We start from the raw sequence: 17,883 nt of genomic DNA on the forward strand, positions 1-17,883 counted from the left end.
CGACAGATTGAAATAGATTCAGTTTTTTTTCCCCTTTTCTCCAATCTGATATCACAGAAGCACTGAGTTTGATCAAAATGTGGTCAGACCATGGTACTATGGTAATTTCAGATTGGCAATCTTTGATTTTTGACATGGTTTTAAGAAAGACAAGGTCTAAGGCATGCCCCCCCACCGTGGGGGGACTCGGCAATTAGTTGTGACCATTCCCTCGCACTCCAGATTGAGGAGTGTAATCTTCAGACAGGCCAATTTACTTAGGTAAATGGCTTTGAAAATTGCCATCTTGTAGTTAATGGAAAGATAAGATGAGAACAAAAATTATAGAACTGCAAAGCATCTTGGAGAATCATTTATGCAAATATCCTAAGTCAATTATCAGAATCATAGAGCTAGAGGCCAATGTAGTAAAGGCAGATTTGGATTTGGTTGCAGTCATAGAAACATGATGGCAGGAAATGACCATATGGCCCATCCAGTCTGTCCATCTATCCAATTAATTTAGCATTATAATTCTCATCACTTCCTTAGAGATCCCCTCTATCCCATGCTTTCTTGAATTCAGATACTGTTTTTGTCTCAACCACCTCCACTGGGAGGCTGTTCCTTGCATCCATCACCATCTCTATAAATAAATATTTCTTAAGATTACTCCTGAATCCTACCCCCTTTCACCCTCATCTCATGGCCCCTTGTTCTAGAGCCTCCTTTCTATTGAAAAAGGCTCACCTCCTGTGCATGGAAACCTTGAGATATTTGACTCTCTCTTTCATATCTCCCCTATCTCACCTTTCCTCTGAGGTACATGTTTAAATCTTTGTCTGTCCCCATGTGCTTTACATTGAAGCCAACTGACCATTTTAGTAGCCACACTCTGGACCAATTCCATCCTGTTTATATCCTTTCGAAGGTGCAGTCTCCAGAATTTTCATAGTATTCTAAATGAGATCTCCTCATGGATCTATACAGGGGCAATATCACTAGGGATGTGCATCGTTTTTTATTGGCGGGTCTGGCTGTTGCTATTACTTCAGCTAGACAATTTCGGAATTACAAGCAACTTCCTGTAGAGATCCATTTTTAAAGATTAATTCAGATTCAGTCATAACAGTACCTTCCTTTTTACCAAAGGTTGCGTCTCCTTTCCATATAAATCAATTCATAAATCTTTTAGCCTTTATTTAAAAAAAGTGTTGGGGAAAAGGAAAATATTTAAATATTTCTATGTGCAGTGCACAGTATTAATATGTTTGGAAGTTATACATTCTTTTAGGAAAAAGATAAGTTATTCATGCTGATTAGAGGTCAGCACAAAGGGGTAGTAGCATCAAAGGCAATGGTAGCAAGATGGTTAGAAGAAGCAATATCTTCTGCACACCTGTTAAAGGGTAAGCCTGTTCCAGAATTAATTAAAGCCCATTCAGTAAGGGCACCTTCTCGTTCATGGGCAGAATTAAGTACAGTAAGCCTAGAAGAAATTTGTAAAGTGGCGAGATAGTCATCAGTTCATACCTTCACAAGTTATTACTGATTAGATGCTTTCACGAAAGAAAATGCTGCTTCTGGTGCTAGTGTCTTAAAAGCGGGCTTAATATCCACCCTTTCTGAATGACTGAGCTTTGGAGTGTCTCAATTATTTTAAACTGGTGTAGCAGAAAGACTAGGAGGAAAAGAATTAAACTTACCTGACAATTTTCTTTCTTTTGTCTCTGCTACACCAATCCAGAAACCAGCCCGAAAAAGAAAAGGGAAAGCTCTAGAAAATCTTTTTAAAGTAAAAAAAAAAAAAAAAATTGAATTTAGTAAGAAGAATTTTAGCAGTTGACTTTATCAGAAAGATATTGACCACTTAGGATTCCACTGGAAAGAAAATAGTAGAACTAGGGGGTCACAATATGAAATTCTAAAGGGGATGACTCAGAACCAATATTAGGAAATATTTCTTCATGGAGAATACCCTCCCAGAAGAGGTGGTGAAGCTGAGAACAGTTAATGAGTTCAAAAGGGCATGGGACAAACACTGTGTATCCCTAAAGGCTTGAGGTTGGAAATGACGAAAAGGGGTGATGTTACGTTTCTGCATGGGGGTAACCTGCACGGAATGGCAGTTACTACCCTTATCAGAAAGCATGGGGGTAACCTGTATGGAAGGGCAGTTACTACCCTTATCAGAATGCATGGGGGTAACTTGCGCGGAATGGCAGTTACTACCCTTATCAGAATGCATGGGGGTAACTTGCACGGAATGGCAGTTACTACCCTTATCAGAATGCATGGGGGTAACCTGTATGGAAGGGCAGTTACTTCCATACAGGTTACCCTGTATGGAAGTAACTGCCCTTCCATACAGGTTACCCTGTATGGAAGTAACTGCCCTTCCATACATAGTGTTATTGATGGCTTTCTTAAGAAAGCCATCAATAACACTACCAAGGACTGCTTTTATAAATTACAAGTCATGAAAAGGCTCAAACCCCTACTCCACTTCCAAGATTTCAGGACAGTGCTCCAAGTCACACTCTTTTCCAAAACAGATTACTGTAACTCTCTTCTACTCGGGCTCCCAACTTCATCCATCAAACCATTACAGATGCTCCAAAATGCTGCGGCAAGAATCCTGACTAATACCAACAGAGGAACACACATCACTCCCATACTACAGAACCTTCACTGGCTGCCAATCAAATATAGAATATTACACAAGGCTCTGACTATAATCCACAAAGTCATTCACAACCAACAACAACTAGACCTCCAGATTCCCCTCAAATTATACTCATCAGACAGACCGATTCGAGAAGCATACAAAGGCACCCTGCAACCCCCTACAACGAAATCCTCTCGCCTATCATCTACCAAAGAACGAACCTTCTCTACAGCTGGCCCAACCATCTGGAACAAGATGCCCACAGAACTCAGATTAGAACCATGCCCGTTTACCTTCCGCAAAAAACTTAAGACATGGCTCTTCATCCAGGCCTTCACTTAATCTACAGTTCCAGCAATTCCTTACTAATTCAGACAATGACTTTTACCTAAAACTCTCTGACAAGTGTAGCCTATACACTTATGCCTCTTCTCATCATATTATTGTATTATCTAATTTGTTCAGTTATTCTTTCTATCGCTCCGGCTATCCTAGCCCTCCAGGTTAATACCCCTTGTTATATGTAACTTTCATTTCTTGTTATATGGTTGACTTTGTTATTCCCCTCATGTTATCTGTAAACCGATCTGATATGAATTCTCTTTCATGAAGGTCGGTATATAAAAATGTTAAATAAATAAATAAATAAATAAATAAACAAATTGCTGGGGAGATGGATGGACCATTTGGTTTCTATCTGCTGTCGTGACTATGTTAGTAGTAAATAAATAAGTAGTGATGTCGCATATGAAAAAAAATAGATACTCTGCCTCCAACAGCTGAGGGATAGGGATGAATTCTAATCATTCTGGACTAGTTTAGTAGAAATAAAGGAAAGAAAATTATCAGGTAACTTTTTTCTTTGGTTTCCAGAGTGATGATCTGTAAAATAAATACCGGTAACTATCACGCCTGGGTTTATGAGCCATTAAATAAGGCACAGAAATTGCACATTTTACATGTTATTTCCTTGGTAACATTTTTAACATGCTGTAAATGCTATTTACTACACTTTAACGCATTAATGCAGCGGACAAATGGAAACCAGGAATCCACCGATCTGTAAACCTGTTTCTTTCCATTGGAAATACACAAATCTATGGGGCTGAGTGCATATTTTCCTTCTTTACTCTATCCCTTTTCCTCCGCTATGATTGCTTTATTTATCGCATTGTATTAAGCTGAAAAATGTTTCAAAAATGGCTAATGATTATGAACTCAAGAGTTTGATAATCTTTCTTATTTTTGCATGGGCCACATGTACCAAGCTTTTTTTCCCCATAGATACAAAATGGGGAAAAAAACCTATGAGATTCCCCCTAAATAGTTTCTGTTGATATGTTGTTTATTTCAAGCATTTGAAAATATTTTACCTCCGTTTATTGTATTTATTTTTATGCTTTTCACATTGGCCTTTCCTTTAGTATCTTGAAATAGAAACAGAGAAGATGCCAACAGAAAAGGACCACATGATCTATTCAATCTGCGCATTTGTATCTGCCTACTGTGGTATTGCAGGTCTTCCTAAATCTTCCTCCCTCCGCCGCTATGTTCCCTTTGTGTCTGTCCCAAGTGTGCTTGAATTTTGCCTCTGTTTTGACTCCTGTAACCTCTGATGGAAGTCTGTTCAGATGTCCACCACTCTTAGTGGACAAGTAATGTTTCATATTTCTTTTGAGCTTCCCTCTGATCAGATTCATATCATGGCTCCTGTTCATTGAACTGTGTATGCTATGAACAATGGTACATTCTGGTACTTTATTGAAATTTGTTATATATTTAGATGTTTGCATCCCTTTCTTTTTCTTCAGCTCCTTCAGTTATAGCTTATAATGCAGACCATGCAAAATTTTGGTGGTCTCTCTTTGAATTGCTTCTACCCTATCAAGAGCCTTTTGTAGATGTGGTATCCAGAACTAAACATAATTCTCAAGATGAGGTCTCTCCAGTGACCTGTAGAGATGTAATATTACTTTCCTTTTTCTATTAGTGATGATTCTCTTTATCCATCCAAGTATACTCTTAGCTTTCCCAGCTGCTTTGTCACACTGACTGGCTACACTGAAGTCATCATCATGGATCCAAAGCGCTCTCTTGTTTGGTGTTTGATAGTTCTTTATCTCCAAAAAGGTAGTTGGTCCTTGTATTTTTACATCCCACATTCATAATTGTACTATTTTTTGATGATGTCATTGGTGGGGGGGGCAGGGCCAGCTTTGTTCTTTTTCTTTCCTAATCTCATTTGTTTGACATCAATAACCTGATTCACTCAGCTTCTGACCATCACCCCCTTTCATCTAGTTGAAATTCCTATCAATATTTCATCTGAATTTTTAAAAAATCTATCTTGGTTCCCCTCTCAGATTGAAGTAGGCCATCTGTGTTTATTTATTTAGATTTATAGTCCACTTCTTATATAGTACAGTCTTTTTATTTGCCAAGTATGCCAATCACTACCATATCTCAAACGCCCTTCTTTTTAACCAGTTCTACAGCCATACTTTGAAGATTTTTGGTATTACCTAGCCTGTCTTTACCCTTATCCACGCCCCTTGCTTAAGATCCTCCTGTAATTCCTTGAGCGCCTTCCATACTGCACTGACTTGTTTTCTAGCCAGGTCTTTCATCTCAAAGTGTGCAGTGACATAAATCTTACCTTCACTTTTTCTATTCCAGCAGTACTAAGATCCAGCCAAGGATTTTGGTCATTTGAGCATCTTGCCCCTTCTAGTCATGCTCTTACTTCAGTTCCTCTTATCATTCAGTCTCCCAGCTGAAGGAATGTCATCCCCTTTTGAGGTCTTCTGACATTATACTAGAGGTTTTTTTTATGCCTGGACTCCTCCTTCAACACTGTCCATATCAGATATCTTTGTGGGACTATCTTCAGTTACCAATGTCGGGAAAGTTTTTTGTAGCAGTATCACATTGGGTAAATGTCTTTGACTTTCAGGTCTTATCTTGCCTGAACTCATCATAACCCATTTACTACTTTTCATTTTGATCCTTTTGTAGGAGTGAGGGCAGATTTTTAGGGCTGGGAATATGAAGGGGAGGCAACCTTAGTTTAGAAAATTAAACTTTTAAACTATAGCAAATTAGGTTTCAAATTTTGCATACTATTTTTACTATTCTTTCCAGGCCACAAACTGAAAAATGGTTTGCAGCTGTAAAGAACAAAGCAATAACTGACTCACTGCTCAGTCTGAGGAAGATGTTCATAAATTATGAAAGACCATGTTAACAGCTGTAAAACCAGGGCAAACAATTATAAAGCCTTCAGAGCAGCAGGTTTAATATTAAATTATAAATTTTAAAGCTCTCTAAGCAGCAGTTTGTGCAGAACCTTGTTACAGGAAAAATGTAGGCAACTAAACTGATCATTCAGGTCCCTGGGAGATGGTCTGAGTATCTGCTGTGGTTTAGGACCACAAAGAAGTTCTTTTCTTGTTAGTTTAACTATTCTTAAAATAGTAGCAGCAATACTAGCAACATCATTTTTAGATAACTTGGTTGTTAAATAGATATGAAGATCCCTTTTTTCTGTATTCTTAGGGATAAAATAGACCATATTTTTCGCTCTATAAGTCGCACTTTTTTTCCCCCAAAAGTGGGGGGAAAATGTCTGTGTGTCTTATGGAGCGAATGTAGCGTCTCTCCCTCTCGCACGCCGTCCCCCTCCTCCTCCTCCTCCCAACTCAGCCCAATCAGTATGGTGGCGCAGGTCAAATGCATGAAACTTTTATCATAATATATAGTATATTACCCTCATTATTTTCTAATATATCTAAACAAATGAGAACGAAATGGCCTGTACTAAACACAAACTTTGATGCCATGTATCGTCTTCTGCCGGCAGAGCTTGAGCTCCCTACCGGTCTGCTGTTCCCGGGGTGCATCTTACTGCGTAGCCCTGCGTGGCACAGGTCAAACATCAGCTGTTTGAACTGCGTGTGCTACGGAGGCCCCTCCAGTTCAAACAGCTCCCTGCTGGTCTGCTATTCCCGGGGTGCTGCCGACCTTCGCAGTAAGATGCACCCCGAGAATAGCAGACCAGCAGGGAGCTCAAGCTCTGCTGGCAGCAGAAGACGATACATGGCATCAAAGTTTATGGTTAGTACAAGCCATTTCCTTCTCATTTGTTTGGATATATTAGAAAATCATGAGGGTAATATACTGCCTGGGATAGAGAGCACATGATACAAACCTTTACTTTTTTAGTTCATGGTATAGTTCAGTGATTTATGATAAAATGTTTCTTGTATATGAAGCAATGTGGATTTTCAGAACTGATTAGCAGTTTTTGACAGCTGAAATTAATGAAAAGCAATTATAATTACTGCCTGTGCTGATTAAGTGGCTACCTGTTGAAATATTAGGAGCAAATTGCTCTCCTGATCAATGTAATATAGCCCTGACTATTTATTATTGAACTTTGGAGCAGTCATGAAAGTTTAAAATAACTGGTGTGAGAGAGCTGTGTGTATGAGGGAGAGAGTCTGAGTGTGTGATTGTCTGTGGGTATGTGTATATGTGAGGGAGAGAAAACCAGTGAGTGTGAGTAACTGTGTGGATGTTCTCTGCCTTACTATAAAAAACAAAACCGAAAAAATATCTCACGGATGTCCACCAGGGGGGAGCTCCGTGGGGACAGAATTTTTTTTCTTATTTTCCTCTAAATCCTAGGATCGTTTTATGGCCAGGTGCATCTTATAGTGCGAAAAATACGGTAATTGCTTATTGTCTAGAGTTTTGAGAGCTTCCCTTAATCAGCTACCCCCTCTGTTACGAATCTCAGTAAATCAAGATATTACTGTACTAATTATTTCAGAACCTCAGGCAGTACACAAGTAGGTTGAGTGAATTTAAGAAAGGAGATATTTGAAAATCAAAGGGTATAACTGTAATAAAAGATAAATAGTAACATAGTAAATGAAAAAAAGGTAAAGACCAAAATGGTCCATCCAATCTTCCCAGTAAGTTGCTTAGGGTGGTGACTGTCGCTCTGTACAGGTTACTCACACTCACTTCTGTTAAGAGTAGTAACTGCATGGGGTTAACCCCATGCAGAAATGCTATGCTGAATGTTAACACAAGTTAACCCCATTTCTTCATTTCCATTCTCTAGACTCTTGGGATCCAATACTCTTTTGAATTCCATTACCATTCTTCATATTTCTTCTGGGAGGGCATTGCATTCATCCATCACCCTTTTCATGAAGAAATATTTCCTGACATTGGTCCTGAGTAGTCCCCTTTGGAGTTTCATATTATGACCTCTACAGCTTCCTTTCTATCAAAAAATGTTTGATTTTTGTGTATCATTAATACCTTTTGGGTACTTAAGTCTGTAGAATATCCCTGCCCCTTCTCTGCTCCAGGTTATACATATTTAGGTCGCCAATCTCTTCTCATAGGTCTTCTGGTGCAGACCCCACACAATTATGGTTGCTTTTCTCTGGACTGCTTCCATGTGTTCCCAGAATGCAGGAAGTAAAACAGTGCAGCAGTTGCACAATAGGACCTTGTGCTCTATAGTATTGGGATAACACTCAGAGGTAGATCTTCAAAACATACTCGCGCGCGTACTTTTGTTTGTGCCACCGGCGCGAACAAAAGTACACCAGATTTTATAAGATACGCGCATCTTACAAATCTGGGGTCGGCGCGTGCAAGGCTGCGCAAAATCGGCAGCCTGCGCACACCGAGCCACACATCCTGCCTCCGTTCCCTCCGAGGCCGCTTCGAAATCGGAGCGGCCTCGGAGGGAACTTTCCTTCCACGTCCCCCCACCTTCCCCTCCCTTCCTTTATCTACCCCAGCCCCCCCAGTTCTACCTAAATCCCCCCCCCCCACCTTTGTTGGGCAAGTTTCGCCTGCTTAAAGCAGGCGTAACTTGCGCACGCCGCCCTGGCATCCCCCGGCACAGGCCGCAGTGCCGGGGGACTCGGGACCATGCCCTCGAACCCGCCCCCTCCCGCCCCTTTTTTCGAAGCCCCGGGACTCACGCGCGCCGGCGGCCTATGCAATATAGGTGCGCCGGCGCGCGTAAATCCAGGAGGATTTACGCGCGCAGGGGTTTTAAAATCTACTCAATGTGTATAACGTAGTGAGCAGTCTCATTTGTATCTGCCTCTCTGAACTGCATCTTGAGATCCCATAGCTCTGAATGTGTATGTGTTTTCAGACCCCTAGTTATATCTCAGGAACTAGGAGCTGCAGTCACAGTTATGCAGGAAGCTACTGAAGGAAGAGTATCTTATCAGATTATTTCTGCATCTGCCATGGAAGACTCCATTTAGTAAACACAATCCTAGACTGTGCTTGTTTAATGCCCCTCTAGAGGAAGATGCAGTACATCCTGCACCTCTTCCCAATCACATTAGGAGTCATCATCTGGTGATGGAGAGTAATTATCCTTTACAAACTAGTTACTGAGAGGAAGTCAGAACCCCTTCAATTGGAGTTTCTGGGGCATGTAATTAGACCTGCGGCAAAACAGGCACTAGTTATGAGCGTGGGTTTTGATCACCTCACGTGGCTGAAGCTGCCTCTTCTGCGGGATGTAAAAAAAAAAAATTATGCAAATGATTTGCGCACAGAAATCCGTGTACATACGGGAAAATGCTTGTACCTAAGCGCGTTAAGGCCCTATATAATAAGCGGCCGCATCCTCGCTCAAAACCCCCGCCGATAATCCACGCATAAAAGCGAGCGAGCGAATGGGTCTCCCTATTAAGTGAAAGTATGACCCTGGAAAGTATTTTTAATATTTCAAATAACTGTGCTGCAGAAAACATGGCAAATATTTTCATGGATGCTAATTCTCACTGGCATCACAGCAAGATAGGTGCTCAGTTGGGCACCAATCTGGATGCTTGGGTGCTGACATAGGCACTCAGCTGGGAGCGAATATGGACACTCTGGCGTCCAGAAAGGCACCTAGCAAATGTTGCCTCTCAGGCACTGAGCTAAGTGCTTAGTTGGTCATGAATCTATACGATCGGGCACCTAGAAAGGTGCCTAGCTAAACTGGCCACTCTGACGCCAAGATAGGCATTCAGCTAGGTGGTTTTCAGGATGCTCGGTCGCCGACATAGGCCCCCTGAGTGGGAGCTGACACTTAAATTGTGCCCTGACCATGGCGGTAAAAAACCTGCATTAAAAAACCCGCACTTAGCATTAGTGCGGCTCCCTGCATTCCCTATGATTAGGTTATCGCCTCCTTTGCATGCCGTTAGCATGCATTCGCGCAGGAAAGACCGTGGATCTGTAAGCACGTTCGTACGTGCTTTTTTTCCCGCGCACAAAACACTTATTACATCCCCGTGTAGGGCTTTGCACGGGAAAACGCGTGTACAAACCCGTGGCAGCTTCAGTGCACCTTATGACATCGACCCCTCTGTGCCTTTCTGGAGTTAATAAACTCTAATGCTACCAGAAAGGACTCTGAACAGCTAGAGATGCCTGTGAAGAGCTTGTGACTCTGCTTTTAAACTGGTTAAGCCCTATCCAGAAAGTGTGCCTCAAGGTTTGTAATTCATTTTGACTGTTAGAACTATGTACATTTAGAAGACTTAATGCATTTACTGTGAAGTTTTCCTGTGGATTGAATTGCAAATTTTGTTTTCCTCCCTAAATAAAGACAGGTCTGTTTTTGGAACCACAGCTGACGTTGTGCTTTACTGGTTTGGGCTTATTTCACAGGCAAGTGCTCATCAGTGGGCTTAAAGCAAGTGCTTTTCAGCTTTTGCAAGAAGTCTGTACTCTCAGAGTGAAAACCCCAACCGCAGAGAGGTCTGGTCAACCTTGAAGCAGTAAATTTTCACCCCCCAGGTCCACTACAAAACCTGATTGGCCCACTAGCTATCAGGAGGCATCCCATTGCCCTTGTGTGCTTGATATCCCAACATGAGGTTAGAATTGATTAAGGTAAAAAAGGAGTAGGACCTGAATAAAACAGAGAGAGGAAGCACAAGAGTCAATTAACAAGTTGACATTTTGAGGAATCTAGCTACTACCACTGGCTGTTGTTTAAGGGTCAGGCAAAAGTGTCATCCTGAAAGTCAGTTTGCTTGTAGTTTTGAGAGAACTCCTTTTGCCAAAGGCTTCAATTTCCTGCATCTTCTTAAAGGCATAACAATTCCCCAGGAAAAATGACTACAAGCAAAAAAGCATTGTTGAGGCTTGTGCCCGATCCTTAACGTTAGCCCTTACAGGCCGAAATTCTGCAGCGCTTTTTATAGAAGGTTATTTATACGTGCCCTACATTTTCTACAGACTATTTTTGGCTTGCAAAAGTTACAAGAAATAAGCTCCTTGGGCTAAATATGTATCTTTTCTGAACTGTAGAAGCCAACTGATTTTTACAAACTCTTTGGACATTAATTTTGCTCAGTCTTTAAATCTAATCTACTATTTTTAAACATAGCCAGAAGGAAAGAAATGGTCCTTTATTAGAAGCAAAGTGCCATTCTCTGCATGTGATGTATATTTTGTTCATGATATTTCTTTATTCATGAAAGCCCTACACTATTTGTTTGTTATTTCAGCCGACTGCTCCTGTAATTTGTGAATTTCTAACCATGATGGCAATCTGTCATACTGCCGTGCCAGAGCGTGATGGTGATAGGATCATTTATCAGGCTGCATCTCCAGGTGAGATGGACAGGAGTCTAAATCACATTCTTTTTATCTTTCTTTCTTTCTTTCTTTGCTTCCTTATTTATTTAACACATTTTTATTCCTCTGATCCTCAAATCTCAGTGGATTACAATAGAACATCATAAAATCAACACTCAAACAGAACCAACTAACAAACAATACACACCATCTTAATGCTTACATTATAAAAATATAAAATGACAGAATTCAAACACAGACCATAGGCAAGGCAAGGTCATTCAGGTAAGGCCAAAGTAAAGAGTATAAGAACACAAGAAGTTGCCATACTGGGTCAGACCGAGGGGCCATCAAGCCAGCATCCTGTTTCTAACAGTGGCCAATCCGGGTTGCAAATTCCTGGCAAGTACCCAAACATTCAATAGATCCCATGCTGCTAATGCCAGTAATCAGCAGTGGCTCTTCCCTAAGTCAACCTGATTAATAGCAGTTTATGGGAGGGTGGGGGAGGGTAACTCTGGAGGTCGCGAACTGGAAATTTTGGATTAATAAGGGAAAGTAGGAGCAGGGGAGGGGCCTGGGGACTCCCGGCACCAAAAATTTCAGTTTGTACATTAAACGGCCTGTTTTGGGCGGGTGAGGAGTTCGGCCCCGTAGAGCCTTGGCAACTCAGGTGGTGGGAGGGAGGCGAGGAACAGGCTGTGGTTTTGTTTTGTTTTTTTAAGGGAGCACAACATAACCGGATATATTCTTTTTTTTTTTTTTAATATATCCAGTTAAATCCAAAGTTATCCGGCCCCACGAAGCCAGATAACTTCCAGCAGGTCTAAAGTTATGCGGCTAACTTAGCCGGATGTATCCACTATTCAGCTACATTAGCCAGATAACAGGACCCCTCTCTGGAATGCCCCCAAAACGCCCCTTTTATATCCAGCTAAATTATAGCCGGGTAACAACATGTCTGGCCATAATTTTGCTGGATAAGAGGCTCAATATGCCCCATTTAGATGGATAACTTGTGAGTTATCCGTCTAAATGGCTTTTGAATATGTACCCCCTTATGTATAACTTGATAACGTGAGTATTCTCATGTCAATAAAATAATCTTGAATCTCAGTTCTAATTTTTTATTCAGCCACTTGGTGGAGCTCTTCCTTTGAGCAAAGGGTCTCTCTGTGGCTGAATACAAAACTTGCATGTGCTTCTTTTTGACACAAGGTAAATGACCACTTTTTGGACTCCTTTATATTCTAACAAATTCAAGCAGATAGGAACTGCATTTTGCATGTAATACAACTTCTCCCGTCTTAATAAATGTCTTTTGTACATCTAATGAACAGCAGGATTAAGGCCAGGTGGCCTCTATTTTACCTGCATTTCTCCTGTGATTTCATATATGAAGAAAGCTTTTTTTCTTTTCCTCTCATGGAATATCCTGGGCCAGTACATAGCCCTCAATTTCCTTTTACTCCATCTGAATCCGTAAGAATGGAATTATCAAAATAGTTTAGGAAAAAGCTGGGAAATAGCCCTGTTTCAGATGTGTTTATTAAAGAGACAGTGCCATGATTGCTGCAGCACATCCTGGCACTTGTCCTCTGATTCGTAGCTTTGTGGTCCTTCCATGGTGTGGTGTTGGCACTCTGACAATGCTCCGTCTGCCTGGCATCCCAGGACTCACTAGTGCACTATCCTCCCAGCCTTCATACATCAGTCTGGTCAATTGGCACTACTGCTCATAAGTTTGACTTGTGCTAATTCAACCCCTTTTTGTGTCTTTTACCATGTGTCCAAGAAGTGCATATTTTTCAGTGGAATACACCATCCTCACATTCACACTCATGCAACTGCACTGCACACAGACACACAGGATTTATATTCAGACAGCAACCAACAAGGACTAAATTGCACAGGCTGGGTAAACAAATAGGCGTGGGAGTAGCTTACTTATTGCGGCGGTTACTACCCCAACCATTTAGGCTTGATACTTCACATTGATGCAGCTCCAGCACTGTTCTCTGCATCAATAGCAAGTGTGGAAGGAAATTAGAACCAAAAAGTTACCAATAAGGGCCCTGACCTCAGCGGTCAGAGTAACAGATAAGTATGAGAAAAATAACTGTGAAAGCTTGCTGGGCAGACTGGATGGGCCGTATGGTCGTCTTCTGCCGTCATTTCTATGTTTCTATGTTATAAGCCAACATATCACTAAATCCATTTATTAATATGCATAAAACTCACAAGTAATCAAGATGAAACAATACTTTTTTTTTTTTTTTTTACAAAAATTTAACTTTTAGTATTTTTTTTAAATATCCTCTGCCTCCTTCCTCAGTGGTGAAGAGGTTTTCAGGTTCTCTCCTTGCCTCTGTGGGGCCGTCACCTCCTCACCACCATAACAGAAGGGAGTGCTGCTGTTTACTGTGGTCATGTGTTAATGCAGTGCAACATTTTTCATTGCTTCTGTACAATCTTCCTTGAAAATATTCTGTCTGATTGTCAATAGAGAATGGTTTATTACAGATGAAGGTGCTTTGGTAAGAGCAGCTAAGCAGTTACAATTTGTCTTCACTGGAAGAACACCAGACTCTGTAATCATAGAATCTGTAAGTACATTTCAAATATTTCATTTATTTCATTTTTTAGAGCAAATTCAATAACTTGTTGGTTTGACTTTAAATTATACAAATCAATATGAAATTGGCTTTGCCACTTATTCATACCCCTGAAGTTACTGATTACAGTGGGGAACAAAAGCGAGAGGAAAGAGTGCAGTCAGTGCCCTTAGACTCCCAGGATTCTGCAGCCATGGGTAACAAACTGCATAATTAGCCTGTTGCCACATCATTTACAACCTACTGCACAAGCAAGAAACCTGAAGCTCCCTCACTTCCTAATTCACGGGCTAATACAGTACAGTGCGCTCCAGTGGAGCGCACTGTTACCCCGCGTTTGGACGCGCGTTTTCGACACGCTAGCTCTACCCCTTATTCAGTAAGGGGTAATAGCGCGTTGAAAACATGCGTCCAACCCCCCCGAAACTAATAGTGCCCGCAACATGCAAATGCATGTTGATGGCGCGCGATACAGAAAGTAAAATGTGCACAGAAAAGCAGTAAAAACTGCTTTTCTGTGCACCCTCTGACTTAATATCATGGCGATATTAAGTCGGAGGTCCTAAAAGTTCAAAATAGTTTAAAAAAAAAAAATTTTAAATCGTCCCGCGGGTTGAAAACCGGACACTCAATATTGCCGGTGTCCGGTTTCCGAACCCATGGCTGTCAGCAGGTTTGAGAAACGACGCCAGCAAAATTGAGCGTCGGCTGTCAAAATCGCTGACAGCTCCCGCTTCCGTCAAAAAAGAGGTGCTAGGGACGCGCTAGGGTCCGTAGCGCCTCTTTTTACCGCGGGCCCTCATTTGCATAGGCCACCCTCCTGAATCATCGCGCACCCAGGAGAGTGGCCTGTGCGCGCGCCGGGAGAGGGGCGTTCGCCAGCTCTCCCGCGCGTTTTTCAGTGGTTCACAACCTTGTCCTCTGGACACACCTAGCCAAACAGGTTTTTAGGATATTTGCAATGAATATGCACGAGATAGATTGCCTCCAGTTGTTTGCAAATTTATTTCATACATATTTTTATTTTTTTTTTGTTATCCTAAATGTGTGACTGGCTGGGTGTCTTAAGGACCTGGATTGAGAACCCCTGTCCTAATTCAGTCATCTGAGAAAGCTACATAGTGCCTGCCTTCAATCTCAGTTCTATCTCTGCTTTCTGGTCCAGCCTTGCCCCTCATAAGCAGCCTGCATTGAACAGAGAGGGAGGGGGTGAGTCCAAGGCTGGAACAGACAGAGCAGAGGAAACAAAGAGCAGCTGCTCCCTAATCCAGTCCCTCTGATCCTCCTGTCCCTCCTTCTTTTGTCCTGAAGGGAATAGTAGGGGAGAGGTAAGTTTGGTTGGACAGAGAAAGCTGTCAGAATAATTGATGCCTCAAAAATGATTTTGATATTCCTATATGGGGTGACCTATTTCTTCTAAAGGGATATCTTTATACAAAGGCTCTTGCAGCTGCATATTTACCAACATGGGGAAGTCTACAACTGCTGGTGTTCCACAGCTTGTAGAAACGTTAATATCAAGTCACAGAAACCTTTGACGACTGGCACTACTCACAAGTTTCAAATTGTGCTAATTCAGCCCCTTTTTATGTCTGTGTCTATGTAGGCAATACATATATCTTTTTGTTTAATAATCATGACATGTATGCTAATACTCTCAGTATCAGCAGTCTAAGTTCTCATAATCAGACAAGGAATCTCTAGAGAAAATGTAAAAAGTATGGTTCACTGTATTTCAATTCAAAACAAAAGTGACATTTCACAGTTAAAAATTTGAAATGTATATGTCTACTTGATAAATAGTTGATTTTTGAGCTTGTTACATTTTATATTTCTATATAGTTTCACATAAACAATATTTGGGTTTTCAGTAAAAAGAAATGGAATTTTTCACATAGTAAGATATGGGAATCTTTATGCAAAATTATGCACATTTGACACAGAATTGCAGCAGAATTTTAAAAATTTGGAACAGAATTTGCTAGTTCTTGTTGCTGAATCTTGAAACCTCTTTCACAGGAAATGAGGGGCTATGGGTGCAACCCATCCTGGCGAATAGGCTTCTGTGTTAACATTGTGTTCTACAGGGAAATGTAAATAAGATTAAGAATAGACATTTTTCCTCAATAAACAAATATGTCATACCAAGAAAATAGCACTCTGCATGAAACAATGCTGCAGTAGGAAGTTTATCTGAATTGAGTACTAGGAATGTTTAGAATGAATAGATAAATACTTCACATCCTAGCATTGGAGTTGCAGCTGGATTGTATGGGGGTTCCCAACTCTGCTCTTTTATTGTTGCATAAAATGCATTGTCTTTTAAAAGTCTTCACACCTTTTGTATATTTTTCACATTTTGCTGTCCAAAAGAGAAAACTCAAAATGCATTAAAGTAGGAGTTTGCTTTCCTGATCTGCACATCATACTCTACACATGAAATAACAATTATAAAAATATTTCAAAAGAAATTACTATAAGTCTTGATTGCAAACACAAATTATCTCTGGTTCAAAAATTACCTTAACAAAGCCCATAAGTTAAATAGAGTCCAGTCACAGTAATTTAGCGGATTAAAATACTTGTGAATGAAGAATCAAGCTGTTCCTGTTGTATGAAGTGAGTTTGCAGCAAAAGTTAGAACATGTTGAATAAGGAGCTGGCAAAAGAACTTTGGGAGAACGTTGTGCAAAGGTAGAGATTACAGGAAGGCTATGAGAAAATTAGTATGTGTTTCAATATCTTGTGGAGCACTGTCATGACCATCATTGTAAAGTGTAAAAGGTTTGGCACCACCAAGACACTTTTGTGATCAGGGTATCCACAATGAATATGACCAGAAGTCAGTAGTTATAAGTTAAGGAAACTGCTGTGAAAAGTCACTGACGCTAATATTACTTTAAATGAACTACAGCGGTCTCAGGCTGAGACTGGGGAAACTGTTGATCAGCAATTTCAAGATTGCTTTACAAAAGTGGTTTGTGAGGGAAGGTGGCAAGAAGGAAGCACCTGCTGAAGAAAAGCCATGTCATGCATAGATTTGGAAATAAATATTTAGGGAGTACTGCACGCATATGGGAGAAAGCTTTGTAGTCTGAGACCAAAGTGGAATGTTCTGGTCTCCAATGGTAAGCAATATGTGTAATTATAAAATAAATACAGTAATAAGAACATAAGTTGCCATACCTGGTCAGACTAAGGGTCCATCAAGCCCAGCATCCTGTTTCCAACAGTGGCAATCTAGGATACAAGTACCTGGCAAGCACGCAAATATTAAATAGATCCCATGGTACTGATGCTGTTAATAAGCAGTGGCTATCTCCTAAGTCAACTTGACTAATAGCAATTTATGGATTTCTCCAGAAACTTGCCCAAATCTTTTTTTAAACCAGCTAAGCTAACTTTCTTAATCTCATCCTCTGGCAATGAATTCCAGAGTTTAATTGTGCATTGAGTGAAAAAGAATTCTCAGATTTGTTTTCAATGTGCTACTTGCTAACTTCATGGAGTGCCCCCTACTCTTTTTATCTGAAAGAGTAAACCGATTCACATTTAGTTATTTTAGTCCTCTCATGATTCTGTAAACCTTCATCGTATCCCCCGTCAGCCATCTCTTTTCCAAGCTGATCAGCCCTAACCTTTTTAGTTTTTCCTCATAGGGGATCCATTTCATACCCCTTTATCATTTTGGTTACCCAAATGTAGGGACCAGAACTGAACACAGTATGCAAGATGTGGTTTAACCATAGAACGATAAAGAGGCATAACTCTAACTATCTCTACAGTAAGGCATGGTGTTAGCAGCATTATGTAAAGGCCGGCTTGTGAAGATCGAGGGAAAGATGGATGGTGCAAAGTACAGCAGATCCTGGAGGAAAACTGTTCCCATCTGCCATCAATCTGGGACTGGGGAGAAGCTTCACCTTTCAGCAGGACAATGATCCTAAGCACAAAGCAATAGCAGCAATAGAGTAGCTCAATAAGAAAAAAAAAAAGTGA

The 17,883-nt window shown here is 40.8% G+C and overlaps 1 protein-coding gene across 4 annotated transcripts in view; it reads left to right on the forward strand.

Moving 5' to 3' along the window:
- Positions 1-17,883, forward strand: part of ATP8A1 (ATPase phospholipid transporting 8A1) — a 559,403-nt gene that overhangs the window by 236,996 nt on the left and 304,524 nt on the right. For all 4 annotated transcript variants that reach the window (XM_029588616.1, XM_029588605.1, XM_029588632.1 and 1 more), the window contains 2 exons: positions 11,200-11,305; positions 13,793-13,875. In XM_029588616.1, the coding sequence (XP_029444476.1) occupies positions 11,200-11,305; positions 13,793-13,875 (189 nt within the window). The remainder of the gene's footprint in view (positions 1-11,199; positions 11,306-13,792; positions 13,876-17,883) is intronic.

The sequence above is a fragment of the Rhinatrema bivittatum genome, chromosome 1 (genome assembly GCF_901001135.1).
Source record: "Rhinatrema bivittatum chromosome 1, aRhiBiv1.1, whole genome shotgun sequence".
Lineage (NCBI taxonomy): Eukaryota > Metazoa > Chordata > Amphibia > Gymnophiona > Rhinatrematidae > Rhinatrema > Rhinatrema bivittatum.